The sequence below is a fragment of the Callithrix jacchus genome, chromosome 8 (assembly GCF_049354715.1).
Source record: "Callithrix jacchus isolate 240 chromosome 8, calJac240_pri, whole genome shotgun sequence".
Lineage (NCBI taxonomy): Eukaryota > Metazoa > Chordata > Mammalia > Primates > Cebidae > Callithrix > Callithrix jacchus.
The window spans coordinates 96477443-96500252 of record NC_133509.1 but is presented as its reverse complement, the minus strand read 5'-3'; the positions used below and the strand labels follow the sequence as shown (position 1 = coordinate 96500252).

Genomic DNA, 22810 nt, shown 5'->3' with positions numbered 1-22810 from the left:
CTGCACCCAGCCTAACTTGTATATTTTTAGTAGAGATGGGGCTTCACCATGTTGGCCAGGCTGGTTTCAAACTCCTGACCTCAGATCCGCCCACCTAGACCCCCCCAAAGTGCTGGGATTACAGGCATGAGCCACCACCTGGCCAGGCCTAAATTTCATCATCTATAAAATGATACAACTGATATGATTCCTAGGGTCCCTTTTAGGCAATAAGATTCCAAGAATCTAAGACAATCTATCTTTAATATCAAATCTCACAAAAATGTTCTCAAACAAGCAGCGAATCCTTAACAAGGAAACAGAGGTGAGGCAAAGTTGTAAATAAAACCCATTCTCCTTTGTTGAATCTTAGTAAGATTTAAAAAGTTACCTTTGTTTCTGAAAGACATCTTCCTTCCTGCTGGTTTCAATCTTTCTTTCTTCTCTTTTTTCCTAGTTGCTTTGACTTGTCCTTGACCAGATGCAGAATCAGAGTCAGAAGAATCAAGTTTGACTTGACGATGCCTTCTCGATTTGGATGCCTTTAAAGTCAGAATCCAATTAACAAATAAATTACAAAATGAATCCAAATGATAGGTAATTCAGAGAAAGACAAAACATACAATCAAACATGAGGAAAGATTTATAGAAATATCTGTCATAAAGCACTTCATTATTACCCTGGCTTACTATAACTACCCGTGTCATGTAAAAATAGTCTCTTATCTTTATAACATGAAGTTTCCTGCAGCTGTCATCACCATCTACTCACATGGGGTTAAAATGAAGTTGTTCTATTATCTGGCATGGTTGGGCAACAGAGGTGTAGAGGCATCTTCCAATAAATGTGCCTTAAGGACTACCATGTGTTCCGAGGAGAAGTACTTCATGTTTGGCTCCAGGTATGGCCATGTGGCTCAGATCTGGCCACAAGGAGTTGACCATCCCCACGGCCGGGGTAATTTGTTGGGAGTGGGGAGGTAAGCAGGTGGGGTACGTGGTCTGTACCATGGCTAACTTAATGCTACTTTGGAACTGTTTTAACTGTTAGGAAGGAAAAATTCTTTCTTGTCTTTGAACCTAAAGCTGGGAACATGCAAGGCTGGAGCTGTCAGGAAAACAGCACTTGACAGCAGTGAAAACAGAGGGCCAAGTCTTAACGATATCTTTGTCTGAGACACAGATATCCTAGCCAGTCCTGGCTAACGATTTGTTCTGTTACATCAGTAGGTGAATTCCCTTACTTGCTTAAACAAAGAATTTTCAGTTAATGTTGTATATGCAATACAGGTATTAACAAGTCTTAAAAAGCAATCATGTCTCTCAGTATCCATGGAGGATTAGTTCCAGGGACCTCCTTCAGATACCAAAATCCAGAGATGCTCAAATTCCTGATATAAAATTGTGTAGTATTTGCATATAACCTATGCAAATACTTTCAATCATCTCTAGATTACTTATAATACCTAATGCTATGTAAATGATTGTCATATTGTTCAGGGAATAATGACAAGGAAAAAAGTCTATATATATTTGGTACAGATGCAATTTTTTTTTCAAATACTTTCAATCCACAATTGGTTGAATCCATGGATGCAGAAACCACAGATACAGTATAGTAACCCAAACAGCATGGTACTGGTACAAAAACAGACACATTGACCAATCTAAGAGAGAGAGAACTCAGAAATAAAGCCATACACCTACAAACCACCTGACAAAGTCGACAATAAAAAACAATGGGGAAAGGATGCTCTATTTAATACATGGCACTGGGATAACTGGCTAGCCATATCCAGAAGATTGAAACTGGACCCCTTTCTTTCACCATATGCAAAAATCAAGATGAATGAATGGCATAAATATGAGACCTAAGATAAGAAACAGCCTAGAAGAAAACCTAGGATATACCATTCTAGACATTGGCTTTGGCAAAGATTTTATCAGTTTCCAAAACAACTGCAACAAAAACAAAAGTTGACAAGTGGGACCTAATTAAACTACAGAGCTTGTGTACAACAAAAGACACAACAGAGTAAAACAGATAACCCACAGAACGGGAGAAAAGAGTCAGAAACTTTGCATTCAATAAAGGTCTAATATTCAGAATTTATAAGAAAATTAAACAATTCAACAAACAAAAACAGCCCCATTAAAAAATGTGCAAAGGGATGAACACAGTGGCTCACATCTGTAATCCTGGCATTTTGGAAGGCTGAGGTGGGACTAAAAAAACAGACAGGTGCACTGAAAATTTATAAGAATAATGTCAGGGCCGGGCGCGGTGGCTCACGCCTGTAATCCCAGCACTTTGGGAGGCCGAGGCGGGTGGATCACGAGGTCAAGAGATCGAGACCATCCTGGTCAACATGGTGAAACCCCGTCTCTACTAAAAATACAAAAAAATTAGCTGGGCATGGTGGCGTGTGCCTGTAATCCCAGCTACTCAGGAGGCTGAGGCAGGAGAATTGCCTGAACCCAGGAGGCAGAGGTGGCGGTGAGCCGAGATCGCGCCATTGCACTCCAACCTGGGTAACAAGAGCGAAACTCCATCTCAAAAAAAAGAATAATGTCTCATTCCTTAGCCTCAAAGCCAGGCAGCTGACCTTCTCCTATACAAAACAGGAGGCCTGCTCTCTGAGAAGGCTAAATGAGAAAGGCTGTAGGCTCAAAGGAAACTGGTGTAGCTGAGGAAGTATGTGAGGCCTCTTACTGAAAACAGAGGGGGTGAGTGAAACCTGAATAAGGAATGGTGAACCTCCTGGCTTTTTCTCTCTGTAGGCTCTCAAAACACTGGCAGCTTGGCTTATTTCCCACCATCCTCCTGACAAGGGAATGGAATATTGCTCTCTAAATAACTATATCCAAGAAAAAAAAATCTAGAGGTTAAATAAGCTTTATCTCCTCCTCTTGACTTCTCTTAAATATGAACAGACATCTGAGGATCTTCAATCAGTTTTAAAAAGTCAACAAAATGAAAGAGCTTAAACAAATAGAAAAGAAAAAAAAACTCATAGGAAATGGGAGAAACCATCAAAAAAACTGTAGTTAATATCCTTAAACAGAAAAGGTTATTGCATGCTGTGAAAAAATACATTTAAAAAAATAAAAAAGAAACATTCAGAGAACAAGAAAAATTCTTAGTAATAAAAAAATCAGGAGAAATTTTTAAAAATCAATATAATGGTTCAGAAGATAAAGCCTATGAAATCTCCCTGAAAATAGAAAACAAGACAGAGACTGAAAACAGAAGAGGAAAAATAAGAAAAGTTCAAGAAAAGAAAAGATGCAGCAAAGAACATTTGTATCAAAGAAACAATACAAAAACTTCTTCTGAACTGAAGGATATCAGATTGAAAGGAGGGCACCATGAGTGCCAAGGACAATAAACAAAAAAGATGTATACAAAGTTACCTTATATGTAGTAAATGAAATTTCAGAACTCCAGGGCAAAGCAAAACCCGAAAACCTCCCAAAATCAGTAAGTAATACTAGAAGCTGAGAGACAATAAAGAAAATGGCATCAAAATTCCAGGTAAATATCAGAAGAAATTACTAAAAGAGAAAAAGTCGAAGATGTTGCCTCTCACGGTTAGGAATACAAGGGTGGGAAGTGGCAGAGAAAAGAACTGTTGTGCTACATAATCTCTCTGGTATTATCTGACTTTTAAAACTAAGTACATGTATTACTACTTTGATGAAAAACTGAAACGTAATTTAAAAAGCAGTCAATTTCCAAATTACTTTATTAAAGAAATAACTTACCTGAATGACAACTGAAAAGGCCTTTGATTTTATTTTCGCTAATGATTCAGCCCTTTCACATCTCTGGAAGTAAAATAAACAAGAAGAAAAAAAGTTAAAAAACACAAACAGGAGAAAAATGGAATACCCAAGGATTTATTTTCAGAAATAAGACAGAATATCCAAGTATTTATTATCAGAAATAAGAGGGTAGGCTAAATGAAACTAACATATACTGGGTATATACTGAGTATGCACACACAAACATATACCACATTCTGTCACAGATGTAGCAGGTGCCATAATACCATCCCCATAGCTACAGATCATTTTAATTAAGGATTCAAGGAGGACAATAAGAATGAAAATCGGCCGGGCGCGGTGGCTCACGCCTATAATCCCAGCACTTTGGGAGGCCGAGGCGGGTAGATCACGAGGTCAAGAGCGCAAGACCATCCTGGTCAACAAGGTGAAACCCCGTCTCTACTAAAAATACAAAAATTAGCTGGGCATGGTGGTGCCTGCCTGTAGTCCCAGCTACTCGGGAGGCTGAGGCAGGAGAATTGCTTGAACCCAGGAGGTGGAGGTTGCGGTGAGCCGAGATGGTGCCATTGCACTCCAGTTTGGGTAACAACAGCGAAACTCCGTCTCAAAAAAAAAAAAAAAGAAAGTCTGGGTGATCAGGCAGAGCCTTGGACTGCCATTCCCTCCTCATCTGCCTATACTCAAAGATGGCTGCTTGATTCATCCATTAAGATGGATGAAACCTCTGGAGGCAGGAAGCAGTATATAGTATAAGAGCTTGGGCTCTACATTGGTTGAAAGGCTGATAAGAGGTGAGAAAAAGTATATTAAAAAGGCCTTATCCCGACCCTCTACAAACTGAGGGCACCTTCCATAGTCAACCTTTCCTCTGCCTGCAGAAAACTATTGTCATGCTCTCTCCCAACCTACACCTGATGTGGCCTCCACGAGGTTTCCAGTAAAGAACAAACTAGCTTTTCACAGAACCATGATTCAGAATTTTCTCTTAAATTTCTTATAATACTTATATACTTATAATGGGTCGCAATGCTTAGTATACAGAATCACAGCCACACATAATATGATTTGCACAGTTTTCTAACCTCTGTTTCTTGTGAATTTCCTTCTGTTTTTTCTTCTCCATCATTAATTTTTGATTTTAAGGATGGATTCTGAAAGAGCAAAAAAGATACATACACACACAAATTTACAATTCAATGTAATTGCAAATCAATTTTAGAAGAGTGAGGATCCATTACATTTAATTTTTAATAAATGAAAAACTAAAAGATCATTCACATTGTTGCAGCATGGTATATACAACCTAATATTAAGATCACAGGTTTCAAAGCATTCTATAATTCATCATTAAATTGCTTAAATCCTCCTAACTAATGAAAGACAGTGTGAACTTTATGTGGTAGTAAGAAAACTGGCTTATTTTTCTTTCTTCAGGTTTTCAGAGGTCCTAGTAATACTCTTTAAACAGAGTTTACCTATTAAAAGAGTATACTGGCTATGCATGGTGGCTAATCCTGTAATCCTAATGCTTTGGGAGGCTGAGGTGGGATGATTGCTTGAGGCCAGGAGTTCCAAATTAGCCTGGGCAACATAGCAAGACCCCATCTCTACAAAAAAATTTAAAGTTAAGCTGGTTCTAGCCCTGGCAACACAGCAAGACCCTGTCTCTACAAAAAATAAAAAAATCAGTTGGGCACAGGGGCACATGTCTGTAAACCCAACTACTCAGGAGGCTGAGGTGGGTAGATCACTTAAGCAGGGGATGTTGAGGCTACAGTGAGCTGTAGTCATGCCACTGTATTCCAGCCAGGGTGACAGAGCAAGGCCTTGTCTATATGCATATAAAGAATACTAACACATTTTTACATTAAATGCCTAATTCATTTGTGTAACCTATTTGTAGGACTTAAAGTATTCAAACATTCTAAAACATTTTTCATTAAAATAAATGCAGAGGAATAAAGTTATTTTCTTCTTCCCAAGACTATCATCTTCTTATCAGTTTCCTTGTTTATCTTTTCTAAAATTAGTTTTGAGCCAGCTTCCTTTATATAATAGAAAGTGAAAAAGTGGCAAGAAATCTTTCTGAAAGACAATATATAGATAACACCTGTGTGGCATCTGTGAAAACACCAAAACATTATCAAGACACATAGTAAGTAATCAGAAATTGATTCCTTTAAAAATTTTTTTTTCTGAAAGTATTTACTAAAATAAGATGGAATAACTGTTTCAAAAGTAAATTTCACAAGGCTAGCTTTTAGGTTTCCAGGGTAAAAAAGTTTCTCTAGCTGCAAAGGCTAATGTGAAATATGGGTAGCTCTAGCATCAACAGTTTTAGTTAAATAAACTAAGTTGAAGATCTGTGTTGATGAGACTTGCAAAAAGATAAACCATACCAGGTAGACAATGTGTAAACAGAAAAACACCTGCCCTATCACAATAGGAAAAGCCACCACTCAGGTACCACTGTCTGCTGTCATGCAGCTAAGTGGAATCCTTCTGAATTTTAAGAGAAGTTGTATGTCTAGAATTTTAGGTGAAGTTTAAAAATACTTAAAAGTTGGTAATTAACTCAAAATTTTTAAAAAATGTTAGAATCAACATTACACCAGACAAAACACATCTGTGCGCATGATTTTGCCCCAAGACTGACAATGTGCAACCCCTAGAAAATACCAAATTATAAAGACTGTAATAAATCTGTTATAACAAAATTACATTACTTTTCTATTTAAAATATATATATACATACATGCATATATATACACATATATACATATATACACATATGTACACACATATACATATATATATACACACACATATATATATATATACACACTCCATCTGTAAGGTTAAATAACATCACATACCTAATAAGTGGCAAAAGTGGAACAAGAAAAGCCAAGCCCTCTAAATCTTAGCTTCACAGAATTACAGCCTCTAAAGCTAGGCTGCCTCTCAACATTATCATCCATGGATAAACATTCGTGTATAATGCAATGGTGAGGCACCAAACAAGTGATTACATACCTTCCTGTCTTTGTGCCACTGCTGATGCTCCAAAACTATGTTCTTAATATTGTCCAAAAAATCATCCTTTATCAAGCTGAGGGCTTTATCTGGGTTGGACTTATCAACTGAAATTACATGTTTCATGTTCTGATAATGATCATGAACATTCAGCATTTCCTAAAAGCAAAAAGATGAGCCCTTTATTTCACTTTTTGAGGAGAAACTAAAAGGCAAAACCAATACAAAATAGTCACCTTCCAAAGTGATTTTCAGTTGACAGAGAATAACATTCTACAATATACTGAAAATAACATAATCATGCAAGCAAAATAGTACAACTTTATTAATACAGAGGTATGGATTTCAGGGGTTTGGATTTATTGACTTAAACTCAACAAACATTAAAATACACTTAAGAGACAACACTGGAGAAGCAATAATCGGTAAATATACAATTCCATTCTAGGATATCACAAAAATTACTTGTAGCATGACATATCATTAAATATCACTACTGATAACTAAGATGTCTTATATACTGTCACGTCAAGAATATTTACATAGTCCTTTATGCTTTGCTGGAAATTCCTATGTAATGACTCTCATCCAACCCTCCACAGAAATCGCAAAGCCTACGTGCCTACCCCCATAAGCTTCACCATTACTTCAGCAATAAGATTCAAGATTCAAAGAAATAGAGGGTAGGCCAGGCACAGTGGCTCATGCCTATAATCCCAGCACTTTGGGAGGCTGAAGCAGGTGGATCATGAGGTAAGGAGTTCAAGACCAGCCTGGCCAACATGGTAAAACCCAGTCTCTACTAAAAAACAAAAATTAGCCTTGCGTGGTAGTAGGTGCCTGTAATCCCAGCTACCTGGAAGGCTGAGGTAGGAGAATTGCTTGAACCCGGGAGGCAGAGGTTTCAGTGAACAGAGTTTAGACCGCCACTGCACTCTAGCACAGGCCACAGAGCAAGACTTCATTGCCTGCCCCCAAAAAAGAAGAAAAGAAATAAAGGGTAGTTTATGACACCATTTGTGGCATTATTTATAAATTAGATCTTCTTTCTCCAAAAATCTCCAGCCAAATGTGCAGATCTATGGGGTTAGGAAAAAGACAACATAATACAGGTGGACTTAAGACAATCTGGCATAGAGACTTGGCTCTCAGATCAGGAGAGAACTACAGACACTTCCATCATAGATGGACACTGTCACATCTGAGTCATCCCTAACTCAGACTACTCAATTCATTTCCAGATTTTGGTAGAATCACCACCCGTTCAAGAAATGAGAAACTGATCAGTAGTGGTGAGTGCTCACATGTGCAGGGTCTGCAATGAGAAAAAAGTGTCCAGACATGAAGAGCCCCTAACTCTTTACAGTTTACATTGGATTTATGCTCAGTATTTCACTCCATGCAATATAATACAGGAGAATGACCACCAGTCACATCTAATTTTTGAGTCTGAGTTCCATCATTTGCTCAATGTATGACAATGGGCAAGTCCCTCAACCTAAGAATCACGTTTCATATTTCTACAAAATGAACAAAACCACCACTGTTAAGTATTAAACAAGCTTATACACGAGAAAGGATTCTGTATAATGTAAAGCTGTATACAAAATTAAAGAAACCAGGCACAGTAGTGTGCACCTGCAGTCCCAGCTACTCAGAAGGCTGAGGCATGAGGATGGCTTGAGCCCAGGAATTCAAGGCCAACTCAGGCAACATAGCAAGACTTCCACTCTTAAAAACAGTAATAATTTGAAAAAAGAAAGTGCATGAACTTTGAAGCCTTACAGACTCAGACATTCAAACTCAGTGTCTGTACCTTATTGTACCTCACCTTATACAAACTACTTAACTTCTCTAAACCTATTTCCTTGTTTTTAAAACCGGGGCAAGGCGTGGTAGCTCATGCCTATAATCCCAGCACTCTGGGAGGCCAAGGTGGGCGGATCACATGAGGTCAGCCTGGTCCCCAGTTTTTGAGATCAGCCTGGCCAATAATGGTGAAACCCTCTACTAAAAATACAAAAAATTAGTCAGCCATGGTGGCAGGTGCCTGTAATCTCAGCTACTCGGGAGGCTGAGGCAGGAGAATCCCTTGAACCCAGGAGATGGAAGTTGCAGTGAGCTGAGATCATGCCACTGTACTCCAGCCTGTGTAATAAGAGCGAAACTCTGTCTCAAAAACAAAAAACAAAAAAACCTGAGAAAATATCACCTCCTCTGCAGGGTTACTATGGCAATTAGTCAGATAACATACATAAAACATCTAGCATAGTTTCAGGCATATGGTGGATACTTAACACACAATGCCCATTATTATAAACATCATAATTATTATAACTTTATAATAGACTCAGAAATGAAATGACTTCCTCAAGGTCCTACTTACATAGCAGAGAGCTAGAATTAGAAAACAAATGTTTTGGGCCGGGCGCGGTGGCTCAAGCCTGTAATCCCAGCACTTTGGGAGGCCGAGGCAGGTGGATCACGAGGTCATGAGATTGAGACCATCCTGGTCGATATGGTGAAACCTCGTCTCTACTAAAAATACAAAAATTAGCTGGGTATGGTGGCGTGTGCCTGTAATCCCAGCTACTCAGGAGGCTGAGGCAGGAGAATTGCCTGAACCCAGGAGGCGGAGGTTGCGGTGAGCCGAGATGGCACCATTGCACTCCAGCCTGGGTAACAAGAACGAAACTCCATCTCAAAAAAAAAAAAAAAAAAAAGAAAGAAAACAAATGTTTTGATTCAGTATCCTGTTCTTTTTGTTTTATTATGCCTCCTTAACCACAAAACTAGAACAAGTGGCAGAATCATGACCAGAATTCAGACCTCCTGACATGAAGACTTAATAGCAGTTGCAGGCAGTAGAAGGAAAATAAGAAAGTATTAAATTTAAGAATTATCAGTGAGAATGGATCCCAGGCTATGCTAGGACAAAAGAAATAGAGCCAGCAGTATCAAGGGACAAAGCTCTAAAAGCAGTAATGTCACAAGCCAGAGATCCGACACAGAGCCAGGATTAACTTCACAAACTATTCCATTCCTAAAAGCTTCCAGGTATAGGCATTTCATAGCCTGATCCTTCTGATATTCTTCTCTATTCACTCTAAAAGAGTAGACCTTTGTGCATCACCCCCAGCTTAAAAGAGCTTAGAATGAAAAAACACGTTGAAAAAGACATATTGAAAAAATATTTACATTCTACCACCAAATTGGTCAACAGTGAGAAATTATAATTGGCCAAGCATGGTGGCTCATGCCTAACCTCAGTACTTTGGGAGGCCAAGGTGAGAAGATCACCCAAGCTCAGGAGTTCAAGACCAGCCTAGGCAACACAGCAAGACCTTGTCTCTACAAGAAATTTTAAAAATTAGCCAGCATGGTGGTGCATGCCTATAGTCCCAGCTACTTAGGAGGCTGAGCTGGGAGGATCACTTAAGTCCAGGAGATGAGGGTGCAGTGAGCTACAACAGCACCACTGCACTCCAACCTGGGTGATGAAGCAAGATCCTGCCTCAAAAATTAAAAAAGAAAAAAAGAAACTATAACCAACTGGGTTGAAATAATCTTTTTTCATTAGAATATTGGTAAGAATAGGCCAGATACAGTGGCTCATGCCTGTAATCCCAGCACTTTGGGAGGCCAAGGCAGGTGAATCACAAGATCAGGAGTTCGAGACCAGCCTGAACAATACAACGAAACCTCATCTCTACTAAAAATACAAAAATTAGCTGGGTGTGGTGATGGGCAGCTGTAATACTAGCTACTCAGGAGGCTGAAGCAGGAGAATCGCAAAACCCAGGAGGGCAGAGGTTGCAGTGAGCCGAGATCGCGCCACTGCATTACAGTCTAGGCAACAGAGTTAGACTCCATCTCAAAAAAAAGGAAAGAAGAGTAAAAAAAAGAAAGAGAGAGAGAGAGGGAGGAAGAGAGAGAGGGAGGGAGGGAAAAGAAAGAGAGGAAAAGAAGAAAGAAAGAAAGAATGAATATTGATAAGAACAATGCCTTGCTGTTTGAAAATATCCTGTGGCTCTCTTCATGATTCACTTCAGCATTTCTCAGCAAATTCTTTCTGGTATCCCAAAATCTATCTTCCATTCTCTACAATTGCTAGTTCAAACTTTTCCAACTCTCAGTTCCCATGGTACTCTCTTAAAGTACAGGCAGTCGGGCCGGACGCAGTGGCTCACGCCTATAATCCCAATACTTTGGGAGGCGGAGGCGGGTGGATCACGAGGTCAAGAGATCGAGACCATCCTGGTCAACAAGGTGAAACCCCGTCTCTACAAAAAATACAAAAATTAGCTGGGCATGGTGGTGCGCACCTGTAGTCCCAGCTACTCGGGAGGCTGAGGCAGGAGAATTGCTTGAACCCAGAAGGCGGAGGTTGCGGTGAGCCGAGATCATGCCATTGCACTCCAGTCTCAGTCTGGGTAACAACAGCAAAACTCCGTGTCAAAAAAAAAAAAAATACAAAAATTAGCTGGGCATGGTGGCGTGTGCCCGTAGTCCCAGCTATTCGGGAGGCTGAGGCAGGAGAATTGCTTCAACCCAGGAGGTGGAGGTTGCGGTGAGCCAAGATTGCGCCATTGCACTCCAGCCTGGGTAACAAGAGCGAAACTCCGTCTCAAAAAAAAAAAAAAAAAAAAAAAGTACAGGCAGTCAGGTCTGTTTGCCTTCTATTTCTCCTCTACACAAAGATTTATAAAAATCCATTCTTGGCCAGGTGTGGTGGCTCACACCTGTAATCCCCATACTTTGGGAGGCCTGGGAGGCCAAGGCTGGAGAATCACGAGGTCAGGAGAGCAAGACCATCCTAGCCAACACGGTGAAACCCCGTCTCTACTTAAAATACAAAAAAATTAGCAGGGCATGGTGGTGGGCACCTGTAATCCCAGCTACTCGGGAAGCTGAGGCAGGAGAATTGAAGCCAGGAGGCAGAGGTTGCAGTGAGCTGAGATTGTGCCACTACACTCCAGCCTGGGTGACACAGCAAGACTCAGTCTCACCTCCTTTCTTCAAGTTTCAAAGGAAGGCTGATGCTATTTGAACATGGGAGTGACAGGGTGCAGTGGCTCACACCTGTAAACACAGCACTTTAGGAGGTCAACATGGGTGAATCACTTGAGGCCAGGAGTTCAAGACCAGCCTGGCCAACACAGTGAAACCCTATCTCTTCTAAAAATAGAAAAAATTAGTTGGGCATGGTGATACAAGCCTGTAATCCCAGGAGGCTGAGGTACTAGAATTGCTTGAACCTGGGAGGCAGAGGTTGCTGTGAGCAAAGATCGTGCCACTACATTTCAGCCTGGGCGACAGAGAAAGATCCTGCATCAGGGAAAAAAAAAAACAAAAACATAGGGGCATACAAACAAACATGTGAGTAAATCTAAGATTTGATCCCTCTTTCAATAGTAATACAGGAAAAGACTGAATAGGGCTGAGGAAAAAAAGAATTAACATTTATTAAGGGTCTACTGTGTGTCATATACAATTCAGCAATGTTGAGGCATTACCTCATTTCAATTCTCACAACAACCGAATGAAATAAAGATTATAATCCTAATATTAATGAGGGGGACATTTAGGCTTTAAGAAAATTTAAAAGTATGACCAAGGTGTCCCTTACCTCATCTCCTCTCTATATGTTCTTTTGAAATATCATTGATTTAGAAGCCTGTAACCCTGCACTGAGATACTGCTTTAACCTCAAAGCCATGCTTTTCTACTCATGTTTTAAAAAATATATAACAGTACTTACCCATGCAAAAGATTTTCTCAATAATGTACACTCAAACAAAACACCAAAATATATTATCAAAGTAGACTCGCTATTTTCAATGGTGGGTTTTAAAACAGTGTTAAAACAGGAACTTAGGAAATAAATGCATATTGGGTTTTTTTTTTCTTTTTTGAGATGGAATGTCACTCTGTTGCCCAGGCTGAAGTGCAGTGATGCTCACTGCAACCTCCACCTCCCAGGTTCAAGCGATTCTCCTGCCTCAGCCTCCCAAGGAGCGGGGATTACAGGCACCTGCCACCACACCTGGCTGAGTTTTGCATTTTCAGTAGAGATGGGATTTCACCATATTGGCCAGGCTGATCTCAAAATCTTGATACACCCACCTTGGCCTCCCAAATTATAGGCGTGAGCCACTGTGCCTGCCATGCATATTGTTTTTTAAAGAAGTAAAGTTACTTTAAACTCATGTTTTATGACCTAACTAAAGTCAAACAAAAAAGGTGGTTTTAAAAACTGAATTCACATATCATCATTCTAAATCCAGTCTTCTACAACTTTTTTTTCTGACAGTATTTCAAGAGTTGTAATTCTTGATATATTTAGGCTATTTCTGATACCCTAGAGAAATAGCATTCTAGAGTGGTTAAAATCATTAGAAAAGTCAGTATCCAACAGATGAAGGTATAACCTCAATATGTAGCTATCAATAAAACAATTTTTAAAAACTTGCGAGAGCACAAAAGCAAATTTACCTCTAATACATCAGAAGTGATAAGTTTCATCACACGATCACTTGGGTCCTTAAATTCTTCTGTAACTTCAGCGCGGTGAATTTTTTTCTTCATCCGATATGACAGCTATGTAATAATACACGCCATTTAAAATGAGTTTCTTTTAAATAGTTTTTTTTAAAGTATTGAAATATACACCAGCACTAAAAATTGTCTATAAGTAAACACAGATAAAACAAAAGCAGCTGTATGGGTTCATTTGTTAAATATTCTCGTTCTAAAGACTATCAGACTTCTTAACTATCCTTTTAGATGCCATGTCACATGCCTACGAATTCAGGTAAGACATAGAAATTGCCAGCTAATGGCAGAACCAGAACTAGTGCTCCTCCAACCTAGTGCCTCAATTGTCACAAGATTTAAAAAAAATAACACTTTATTAGAAGTTTTAACTTTTCACCAAAGAATTTTTAAAAATTTTGTCCCTCTTTCGGTAACCTCTTCTGACATCTGAGACATGAGCAAATGCAGATGTCAAATCTAATTTCCTCTCAAAGCAATTCACTTAATATGTGGCATCCAGATACAATGCATTTAAAAGCAACAGCTAAATTTTTGTTTGCAGAAAAAAAAAGTAGAAATTAGAAAATACCTTTTCCTATTTAAAAACAGCTACGAGTCTTGAACACTATCAATATTCATTCCATTTTCTGTAGATTGAGAGGTTTTATGGACAATAAAGTATAATTCCACATTTTGAAAAAGACAAATTATTTCAGGCAACATACCAGTTTGGGCATTGCTGTAAAGTGAAATGCTCTGTCTAGTCGTAGCTTCCTAAAAATATAAGCCGCATCAAAATGCTGTGCATTTACTAAATCTTGCTGAAATTTCAAAACTTCATCCCAATCCTTCAGGGCAACTCTGATCTGCAACCAGGAAAAAAAAAAAAAAAAAATTGTACTCAATTTTTTTCACAAACATACTATTATTTTTAAAACACTGACATTTCTATTTAAATCATTTTTTTTTTTTTGCTGGGATTATAGGCGTGAGCCACCGCGCCCAGCCTTAAATCATATTTAATCAGATAATATTTATTATAAAAATATGGTACTTGTTTTACATTTCTGCTAAGGAAAAATAACCAAGTATTACCTTTTGTTTCGGTTGACACAGTTGGGTGTTATATAATCCATATAGCAGATACAAAGCACCAACTCTGATCTGGAAGGTGTATGGAGGTAAAAAATATCGCCAAGCCAAAGCTAAAGCTTCTTTTGTAAACGTGTTCTTTTCTAAATTTCTCATTTTGCCACTAATAAATAAAGAGAAAATATATTACGACTCATTAAGTGAATAAATAATGAACAAAAGCCAGAAGTATATACTTGTTTAAAAGGTAGTTGCTAATAATTTGGTGAGAATCTCATACCTGATTCTTTCATGATTCAAGCACAAAAAGATAATTTTACACCAAGGCACAGGCAACAACTAGGTAAACATGATGCAGTTTCGAAAAGCATCAACTTTACTTGCCAAATTGAAAAGCAAGAAGGAAGCGGTTTCAAATTCTTACTGGTTAAATATTTAAAACACATAATCTTAAAGTAATCATTGTTATGTTACAGAACTATGTGCATTTTAATATATAATGAACATTTTCTCCGATACTTTTAGAGATTTGCACTAAATCTCCTTTGTCTTTGGGAATCCTAGGTGAAAAAGTTAGAGAAACAACACAAAGTAACCCACACTCTAAATGTCCAGAGCACTGCAAGCTCATCAGAAGAAAAGAGGAGCAGGCTAGAATAGCATACTCTAGCATACAACCAAAAGCTTTGTCCAAACATCCAAGAGAGCAACAAGGCTTTCTTGGCAATCAATCAATGACATAACATAGGATATATGTGTGAAATGAAAATATCTTGGACACCCAAGATCACTAAGGAAAACTCAGGCTGGAAACGGCTTCGGGCAAACCTGCTTTCTATGCTATTCAAAGTCACTCCTCTGCTCACTGAGATAGATGAACATCTGCCTCCTTTGGAAAGGCTAATCAGAAACTCAGAAGAACGGAATTATTTGTGTAACACCTATCTGTGACCAGTAAGCTCCCTACCCAGTTCCAGTCTTCCTGCTTTTCCTTCAAGTTGTCCCGCTTTCCAGACTGAACCAATGTACTTCTTACATATATTGATATCTCATGTCTCCCTAAATGTATAAAACCAAGCTGTGCCCTGACACATGTGACCTGGGGCACATGTCCTCATGACTTCCTGAGGCTGTGTCACAAGCACTTCCTCAATCTTGGCAAAATAAACTTTCTAAATTAACTGAGACCTATATCAAATTTTTAAGGTTCACATATATTTTCTGTGGACATAAATAACATAATGAATAAACTATCTGAAACTGTTCTGCTGTGCTAACAAAAAATTTAAAAAACAACAAGGCCTTGCCAGGCGTGGTGGCTCACACCTGTAATCCCAGCACTTTGGGAGGCCGAGGCATGCAAATCACGAGGACAGGAGTTCAAGACCAGCCTGGACAACATGGTGAAACCCCATCTGTACTAAAAATACAAAAATTAGCCAGGCGTAATCCCAGCTACTCAGAAGGAGAATCGCTTGAACCAGGGAGGCAGAAGTTGCAGGGAGCTGAGATTGTGCAACTGCACTCCAGTCTAGGCGACAAAGTGAGACTCTCTCTCAAAAAAAAAAAAAACCAAAAAAAAAAAAACCAGGCCAGGCGCGGTGGCTCAAGCCTGTAATCCCAGCACTTTGGGAGGCTGAGGCGGGTGGATCACGAGGTCAAGATATCGAGACCATCCTGGTCAACATGGTGAAACCCCGTCTCTACTAAAAATACAAAAAATTAGCTGGGCATGGTAGCGCATGCGTGTAATTCCAGCTACTCAGGAGGCTGAGGCAGAATTGCCTGAACCCAGGAGGTGGAGGTTGCGGTGAGCTGAGATTGCGCCATTGCACTCAAGCCTGGGTAACAAGAGCGAAACTCCGTCTCAAAACAAACAAACCAAGGCCTTAAAAAAAGTCAATGTAACAGCCTTCTTACCACTTTGGATAAAACAATGAAGGCACATTTGTGCATATTATAGATTTCTACGTAAGGCCTGAAATTAGTGGATTAAAAAAAGTCTGATTTTTTTGTTGTTGTTGTTAGATGGCGCGATCTCGGCTCACCACAACCCCTGCCTCCTGGATTCAAGCAATTCTCCTACCTCAGCCTCCCGAGTAGCTGGGATTACAGGCTGCGCCACCATGCCCAGCTAAGTTTTGTATTTTCAGTAGAGACGGGGTTTCACCATGTTGACCAGGATGGTCTCAATCTCTTGACCTAGTGATCCACCCGCCTCGGCCTCCCAAAGTGCAGGGATTATAGGCATGAGCCACCGCGCTCAGCCTAAAAATGTCTGATTTTAAATAAGACCTCAGCTAAAACAAATGTCTCAAAGTATTGATGCAAGTGACTGATATACTAAACAAATAATAATATATACAAGTTTTACTTCAAAAACAGCAACAAACAATAAAGACATGAGCGCTGCAGCCATAAACTGGGGCTCTATTATATCTGATTACAATGTTAGGGTGGGGGAAAGCAGGCAGTGGAAGGATACTTTGGCTTTTCAAATAATAAATATACAGCCGGGCACTATGGCTCATGCCTGTACTCCCAGCATTTTGGGAGGCTGAGGAGAGCAAATAACCTGAGGTTGGGAGTTCAAGACCAGCCTGAACAACATGGAGAAACCCCATCTCTACAAAAAAAAAAATTCAAAAGTAGCCAGGCATGGTGGCACATGCCTATAATCCCAGCTACTCAGGGAGCTGAGGCAGAAGAATCACTTGAACCCGGGAGGCAGAGGTTGTGGTGAGCTGAGATCGCACCATTACACTCCAGCCTGGGCAACAAGAGTGAAACTCCATCTCAAATAATAATAATAATAATAATAATAATGAATATATGAAAAGAATACAAAATACCTACTCTAGTAATGGTAACCAACGTAATTTCTCAGAAAATCCACCACTCCTTTAGTGATTCCTGCTTTTTTTCATTTTAGCTTTGCCCTACTGGAAAATGTAAATGTTGCATTTTTAGCAAAGTTTTCCTTAAATGCATTTTTCCCCCATGATGTGGTACAGTGAAATAATAGGATTTTATAAACAGGTAGATACACAGTTTTCAACATCTGCTCTACCATCCACTATCTTTCTAAGGGTGGAGAAATTACTTAACCCCTTTAAGCCTTAATTTCCTCATCTATAAAACAAGGATAATTATACCTGCTTTATACAACCATCTTATGCAATAAATAAAGCTATACATACATTGCATTTAGTAGCCATTTAAAAAAAATTAGTCCCTCTCCTTTCATTAACTACGTGAACAGCTCTTCATCCTCTATTCCTTGCAATTCAAAAACTACAAAGGTAATTTGTTTACACTGGCAGAGAGAAAATGAATTTTTACATTTTGTTCAGAAAAACATAGTTTTAATCATAAGGTTTAACACATTCAGAAAATCAGTTATTTAGCCTTTCCAATATTATATGTACTATGCTAAAATAAACAGCTTCATCGAGTCACTATCCTCACATAGGTCAGTCTAGTCAAAGGAAAACTTTAAAATGGTAATAATAATAAACATTTGACCAGCCTGGCCGAGTGCAATGGCACGATCTCGGCTCACTGCAACCTCTGCCTTCTGGGTTCAAGCAATTCTCCTGCCTCAGACTCCCAAGTAGCTGGGACTACAGGTGTGTACCACCATGCCCAGCTAATTTTTGTATTTTTAGTAGAGATGGGGTTTCACTTTGTTGACCAGGATGGTCGCGATCTCTTGACCTCGTGATCCACCTGCCTCGGCCTCCCAAAGTGCTGGGATTATAGGCGTGAGCCACCGCGCTGGGCTAGAATGCACTTCTGATACATCAGCGCATTTAATCTTCACACCTACTATGACGTTTTATCATTTTTTCTATTTTACAAGTAAGGAAACTCAAGTAACTTGCCCCAAGTCACAGTGGACCCTGCAATCAAATGCAGCCAACCGGGTTCCATAACCTATCCCCTTAACAACATTCCCACACTGCCTTTTCAACTATGCTATCACAACAAAATGTGGCAAGTGGTGAGATAAAACAAAAACATGATGGGAAAAATACTCGAACAGCGTACTTAGTCTAGAAGGGCAAAAAAGACTTCCCTGAGAAAATCCTGAGTGAAGAGTAAGGTGGATAAAACAAGAGAGTTGAGGGGGAAAGCTCCAGGCTTAGGAAAAGCCTGCGGGGGGGGGGGGGGGAGGGGACTGGCAGGTGAAGCGGGAGAGATAAGCCAAGGCCATTGAGGAATGGCCGTGGCAAGTCAGAGAATTCTAGTGTTATCCCAAAGGCAAAGGGCACCTACTAGAGAGTAATAAGCAGGGGAGTAACATGATCAAATTTGCACTTTTGAAAGATAACTTTGGGCCGGGTGCGATGGCTCACGCCTGTAATCCCACCGCTTCGGGAGGCCGAGGATCACGAGATCAAGAGTTCGAGGCCAGCCTGGTCAACAGGGTGAAACTCCATCTCCGTTAAAAAGACAAAAAATTAGCCAGGCCTGGTGGCATGCGCCATGTAGTCCCAGCTACTCGGGAGGCTGAGACAGGAGAATCGCTTGAACCTGGGAGGCGGAGGTTTCAGTGAGCCAAGACCGCGCCACCGCACTCCAGCCTAGGCGACATAGCGAGACTCCATCTCAAAAAAAAGACAATTTTGGTTGTTATAGGAAATAATTCAATCTTGAAGGGTTTTGTCTTTGCTTGTGTGTTTTGTTTTTAAACGTGAGGCCCTAGAACAAGGCTGAAGAAGCGCAAATGATAGTGGCCTGGGTGAGGGTGGAGGCAGTGGAGACGGAGAGAGGAGTTTAGAAGGGAGGCCAGGTAGAGACGCATATTTGGGAGGAGGCCGCAACAGCCATCAGGGCCCAGTGAAATAGAGCGGAGAAAGAGCGTGGCCTGTGCACAGGGCAAGGTCCAGGAGTGATAGAGGCAACCTTCGGAGACTGCAGCTCTTCTCAGCCCTTCCCAAGTGCAATATTGCCGGGAGGGAGGCAACTTTCTACACCATCTGTGGGCAGAGAGAGGCGAGTTGTAGACAAGAAACACTGACCAGAAGATAGTCCCGAACTTCATGTTTCTCCAGAGCTCCGTGAAGTCCTCGAAGCGTACACTGTCCGTCTTCTGGAAGCGGCTGAGTAACGCCTCACAGTCGGTTTGCAGGCCGGGAGGAGTCCCCATTGCTCCAGAAGTCCGCAAACCTTTAATGGACCAGCCGGCAGCGGTAGCCCAGGAAACCAAGCACGGACGGCCCGCCCCCTACGACGTGACGTACACACGCTGCATGACGCATTATCCGGCACGCTTAGCTCCGCCTTTATCCGGGCTCTTGCTACGGGTCGTGGTGCTTGCTTCGCGTAGGTGAAAGAGTTCTGCTGTTTTACTGGCTGAGATAGCTTTTACCCAGAGTGCTAAGATCCGCCTTTCTATTGAAAAGGTTTACGTCTCAAGTGTTGTGTTTCCTCACCAGCGGTTTTAGGTTCATTTTCCGTTAGTTTATGTAACTTGACTTTACTCTTAATAGCACTCTCTTTTAAAGTGACTCTCGTGTGACATAAGTGAACTTTTGAGCTAGGAAAGAACAGTCCCAACCCCAACCCATTCACACGTGGGAAGAGAAGCTAAAGAAGGCTTGCTAGGAAATAAACTGCACTCATTCTCCTTCTGGTCATCAAGAACCCTAATAGTTCACCCACATAATACGGTGCTTCATGTGTGGTCCACTCTTTGTAGCCCTGATATTCTACAACCACTCTTGGGAAGAAGAGCTGTATTTCATACCTTTTCGTAAACTGCCCTCCCCTGCCCCCCACGTATTCACCTCTGTGCTACAGAAAATACCTACTTGTTATTATTTAGATGAATTAGCTTTTTGTGTACACTCTACCACCTAGCTTCCTTCCCCTAGGAGCTAGCTATGGAGTGGCATTTTGAACTTTAGACAGTTTCTCTGATTGAATGGCATGCTGCCGGGCGCGGTGGCTCGGCCTATAATGTCAGCACTTTGGAAGGCCAAGGCGGGTGGATCCCCCGAGGTCGGGAGTTCGAGAGGTTGGGAGCCTGACCAACATGGAGAAACCCCATCTCTGCTAAAAATACAAAATAAGCCAGGCGTGGTGGCACATGCCCCTAGTCCCAGCTACTCTGGAAGCTGAGGCAGGAGAATCGCTTGAACCTGGGAGGCAGAAGTTTCGGTGAGCCCAGATCGCGCCATTGCACTCCAGCTTGGGAAACAAAGTGAAACTCCGTTTCAAAACATTAGATAAATAAAGAAAAGAAAGGCATGCCATTCTTTAGGAGAGGTATCCTGATATAACAGAAAAACACTGGACTTTCTGTCTGTAAATGGAGTACAAACCACTTTACTTTCCTGATCCTTGACCTGTTTTTTGTTTTCTGGGGTGTGTGTGTTCTCTTTTTCTTTTTGAGATGGAGAGTAATGGTGTGATTTCGGTTCACTGTAACCTCTGCCTCCTGGGTTCAAGAGATTCTCCTGCCTCATCCTCCCAAGTAACTGGGATTACAGGCATGCACCACTACACCCGGATAATTTTTTTTTTTAAAGTCATGCACCACTATACCTGGATTTGTTTTTAATTTATTTTTATTTTTTTATTTTTGGTAGAGACAGGGTCCTGACTTCAGGTGATCCACCCACCTCTGCCTCGCAAAGTGCTGGGGTTACAGACTTGAGCTACTGCACCCAGGCCTCTTGACCTGTTTTAAACGTAATTATGTTATGTCACAGAAAAATTTATGTTATGTGTGAGATAAAAAGTATAGCTGTTAAACAACTGTGCATCTTTCAGCTGTATAGGAACCAGAACATTACCAACACCTTCACATCAATCTGTGATTTCCTCCTCTAACCCATTCCTTTGCCTGTACTCTACTTTAATCACAATTACTGGCTGGGCGTGGTGGTTCACACCTGTAATCCCAACACTTGGGAGAACAAGGCAGGAGAATCTTGAGCCCAAGAACTGGAAACCAGCCTGGGCAACATGGTGAAACCCCATCTCTACAAAAAATACAAAAAAATTAGCCAGGCTATAGTGGTGCACACCTGTAGTCTTAGCTACTCCGGAGGCAGAGGTGGGAGGATCACCTGAGCTTGGGAGGCTGTGGTTGTGGGAGGCAGTGGTTGCAGGAGGCAGAGGTTGTAGTGAGCTGAGATCAGTCCACTGTACTCCATCCTGGGCTACAGAGTGAGACTGAATCTGAAAAAATAAATAACTTCCTTTCGTTTTGTTTCTCATTCTTATGTATATATCTTATCACATATGTATGTATGTTTAAACAATATATTTTTTAGTTGTGGTTTTGAGTTTTATGAAAATGGTATTGCGATTTGTAATATGTATTCTTTGCATTGCTTTTAAAACTTGTTTCCAAGATGCACTCATATTATTACTATTATTTGAGACAGAATCTCACTCTGTTGCCAGGCTTGAGTGTAGTGGCATGATCTCGGCTCACTGCAACCTCCACCTCCCGGGTTCAAGCAATTCTCCTGCCTCAGCCTCCCAAGTAGCTGGGACTACAGGCGCTGCCACCATGCCCAGCTAATTTTTTGTATTTTTGGTAGAGACAGGGTTTCACCATGTTGGCCAGAATGGTCTTGATCTCCTGACCTGGTAATCCACCTGCCTCAGCCTCCCAAAATTCTAGGATCATAGGTGTGAGTCACTGTGTCCGGCCCACTTATATTATTACTCATAACTGTAGTTCATTTCTTTCACTGCTATCTAATATTCCATTTTGCAAATATACAGATTATCTATTATTTCCTCAATGGAAATGTAAGTGAATTCCAGATTTTGCTGTTATGAACAGTGCTACTTTACTTGTATATGTCAACTTTGTAGGGTTATCAGATAAAATATGAGGCCAAATTAAATTTGACTTTCAGATCAACTAAAAAATTATGCATTTTTTCTCTAAAATATAATTTAACTGGGCATATTATATTTTTGTTTAGTAAATATGGGAATTCTTAAACATTGCAGGAATCTAGAATATATATCTGGGATTAGAATATATATCTACCATTATCATCATTGAATAATAAGAGGTGCAAGTGTTCAAATTTATAATTCCAAATTGTATTTTAAAATAGCTTGACTTGGCCAGGCGTGGTGGCTTATGGCTGTAATCCTAGCACTTTGAAAGGCCAAGGCGGCCAGATCCCCTGAGGTCAGGAATTCAAGAATAGCCTGGTCAACTTGACAAAACCCTGTTTCTATCAAAAACACAAAAATTAGTCAGGCATGATAGTATGCACCTGTAGTCCTAGCTACTTGGGAGGCTGAGGTATGAGTATCACTTGAACCCAGGAGGCGGAGGGTGCAGTGAGCCAAGATCACACCACTGCATTCCAGCCTGGGTGACAGAGTGAGACCATGT

General features: G+C 40.5%; 1 protein-coding gene across 2 annotated transcripts in view; it reads right to left on the bottom strand.

Moving 5' to 3' along the window:
* The window catches only part of SNAPC1 (small nuclear RNA activating complex polypeptide 1), a 45358-nt gene that overhangs the window by 12021 nt on the left and 10527 nt on the right, over positions 1 to 22810 (bottom strand). Inside the window, exons 1-8 of one of the 2 annotated variants that reach the window (XM_002753992.7) lie at positions 19458 to 19649; positions 14437 to 14596; positions 14067 to 14207; positions 13300 to 13404; positions 6805 to 6963; positions 4851 to 4919; positions 3745 to 3807; positions 371 to 521 (exon numbers count right to left, since the gene is read on the bottom strand). In XM_002753992.7, the coding sequence (XP_002754038.1) occupies positions 371 to 521; positions 3745 to 3807; positions 4851 to 4919; positions 6805 to 6963; positions 13300 to 13404; positions 14067 to 14207; positions 14437 to 14596; positions 19458 to 19585 (976 nt within the window). In that variant the 5' untranslated portion in view covers positions 19586 to 19649. Of the gene's footprint in view, positions 1 to 370; positions 522 to 3744; positions 3808 to 4850; positions 4920 to 6804; positions 6964 to 13299; positions 13405 to 14066; positions 14208 to 14436; positions 14597 to 19457; positions 19650 to 22810 lie in introns of those variants that run through there. The other variant, XM_009006134.5, reaches the window with a different exon arrangement.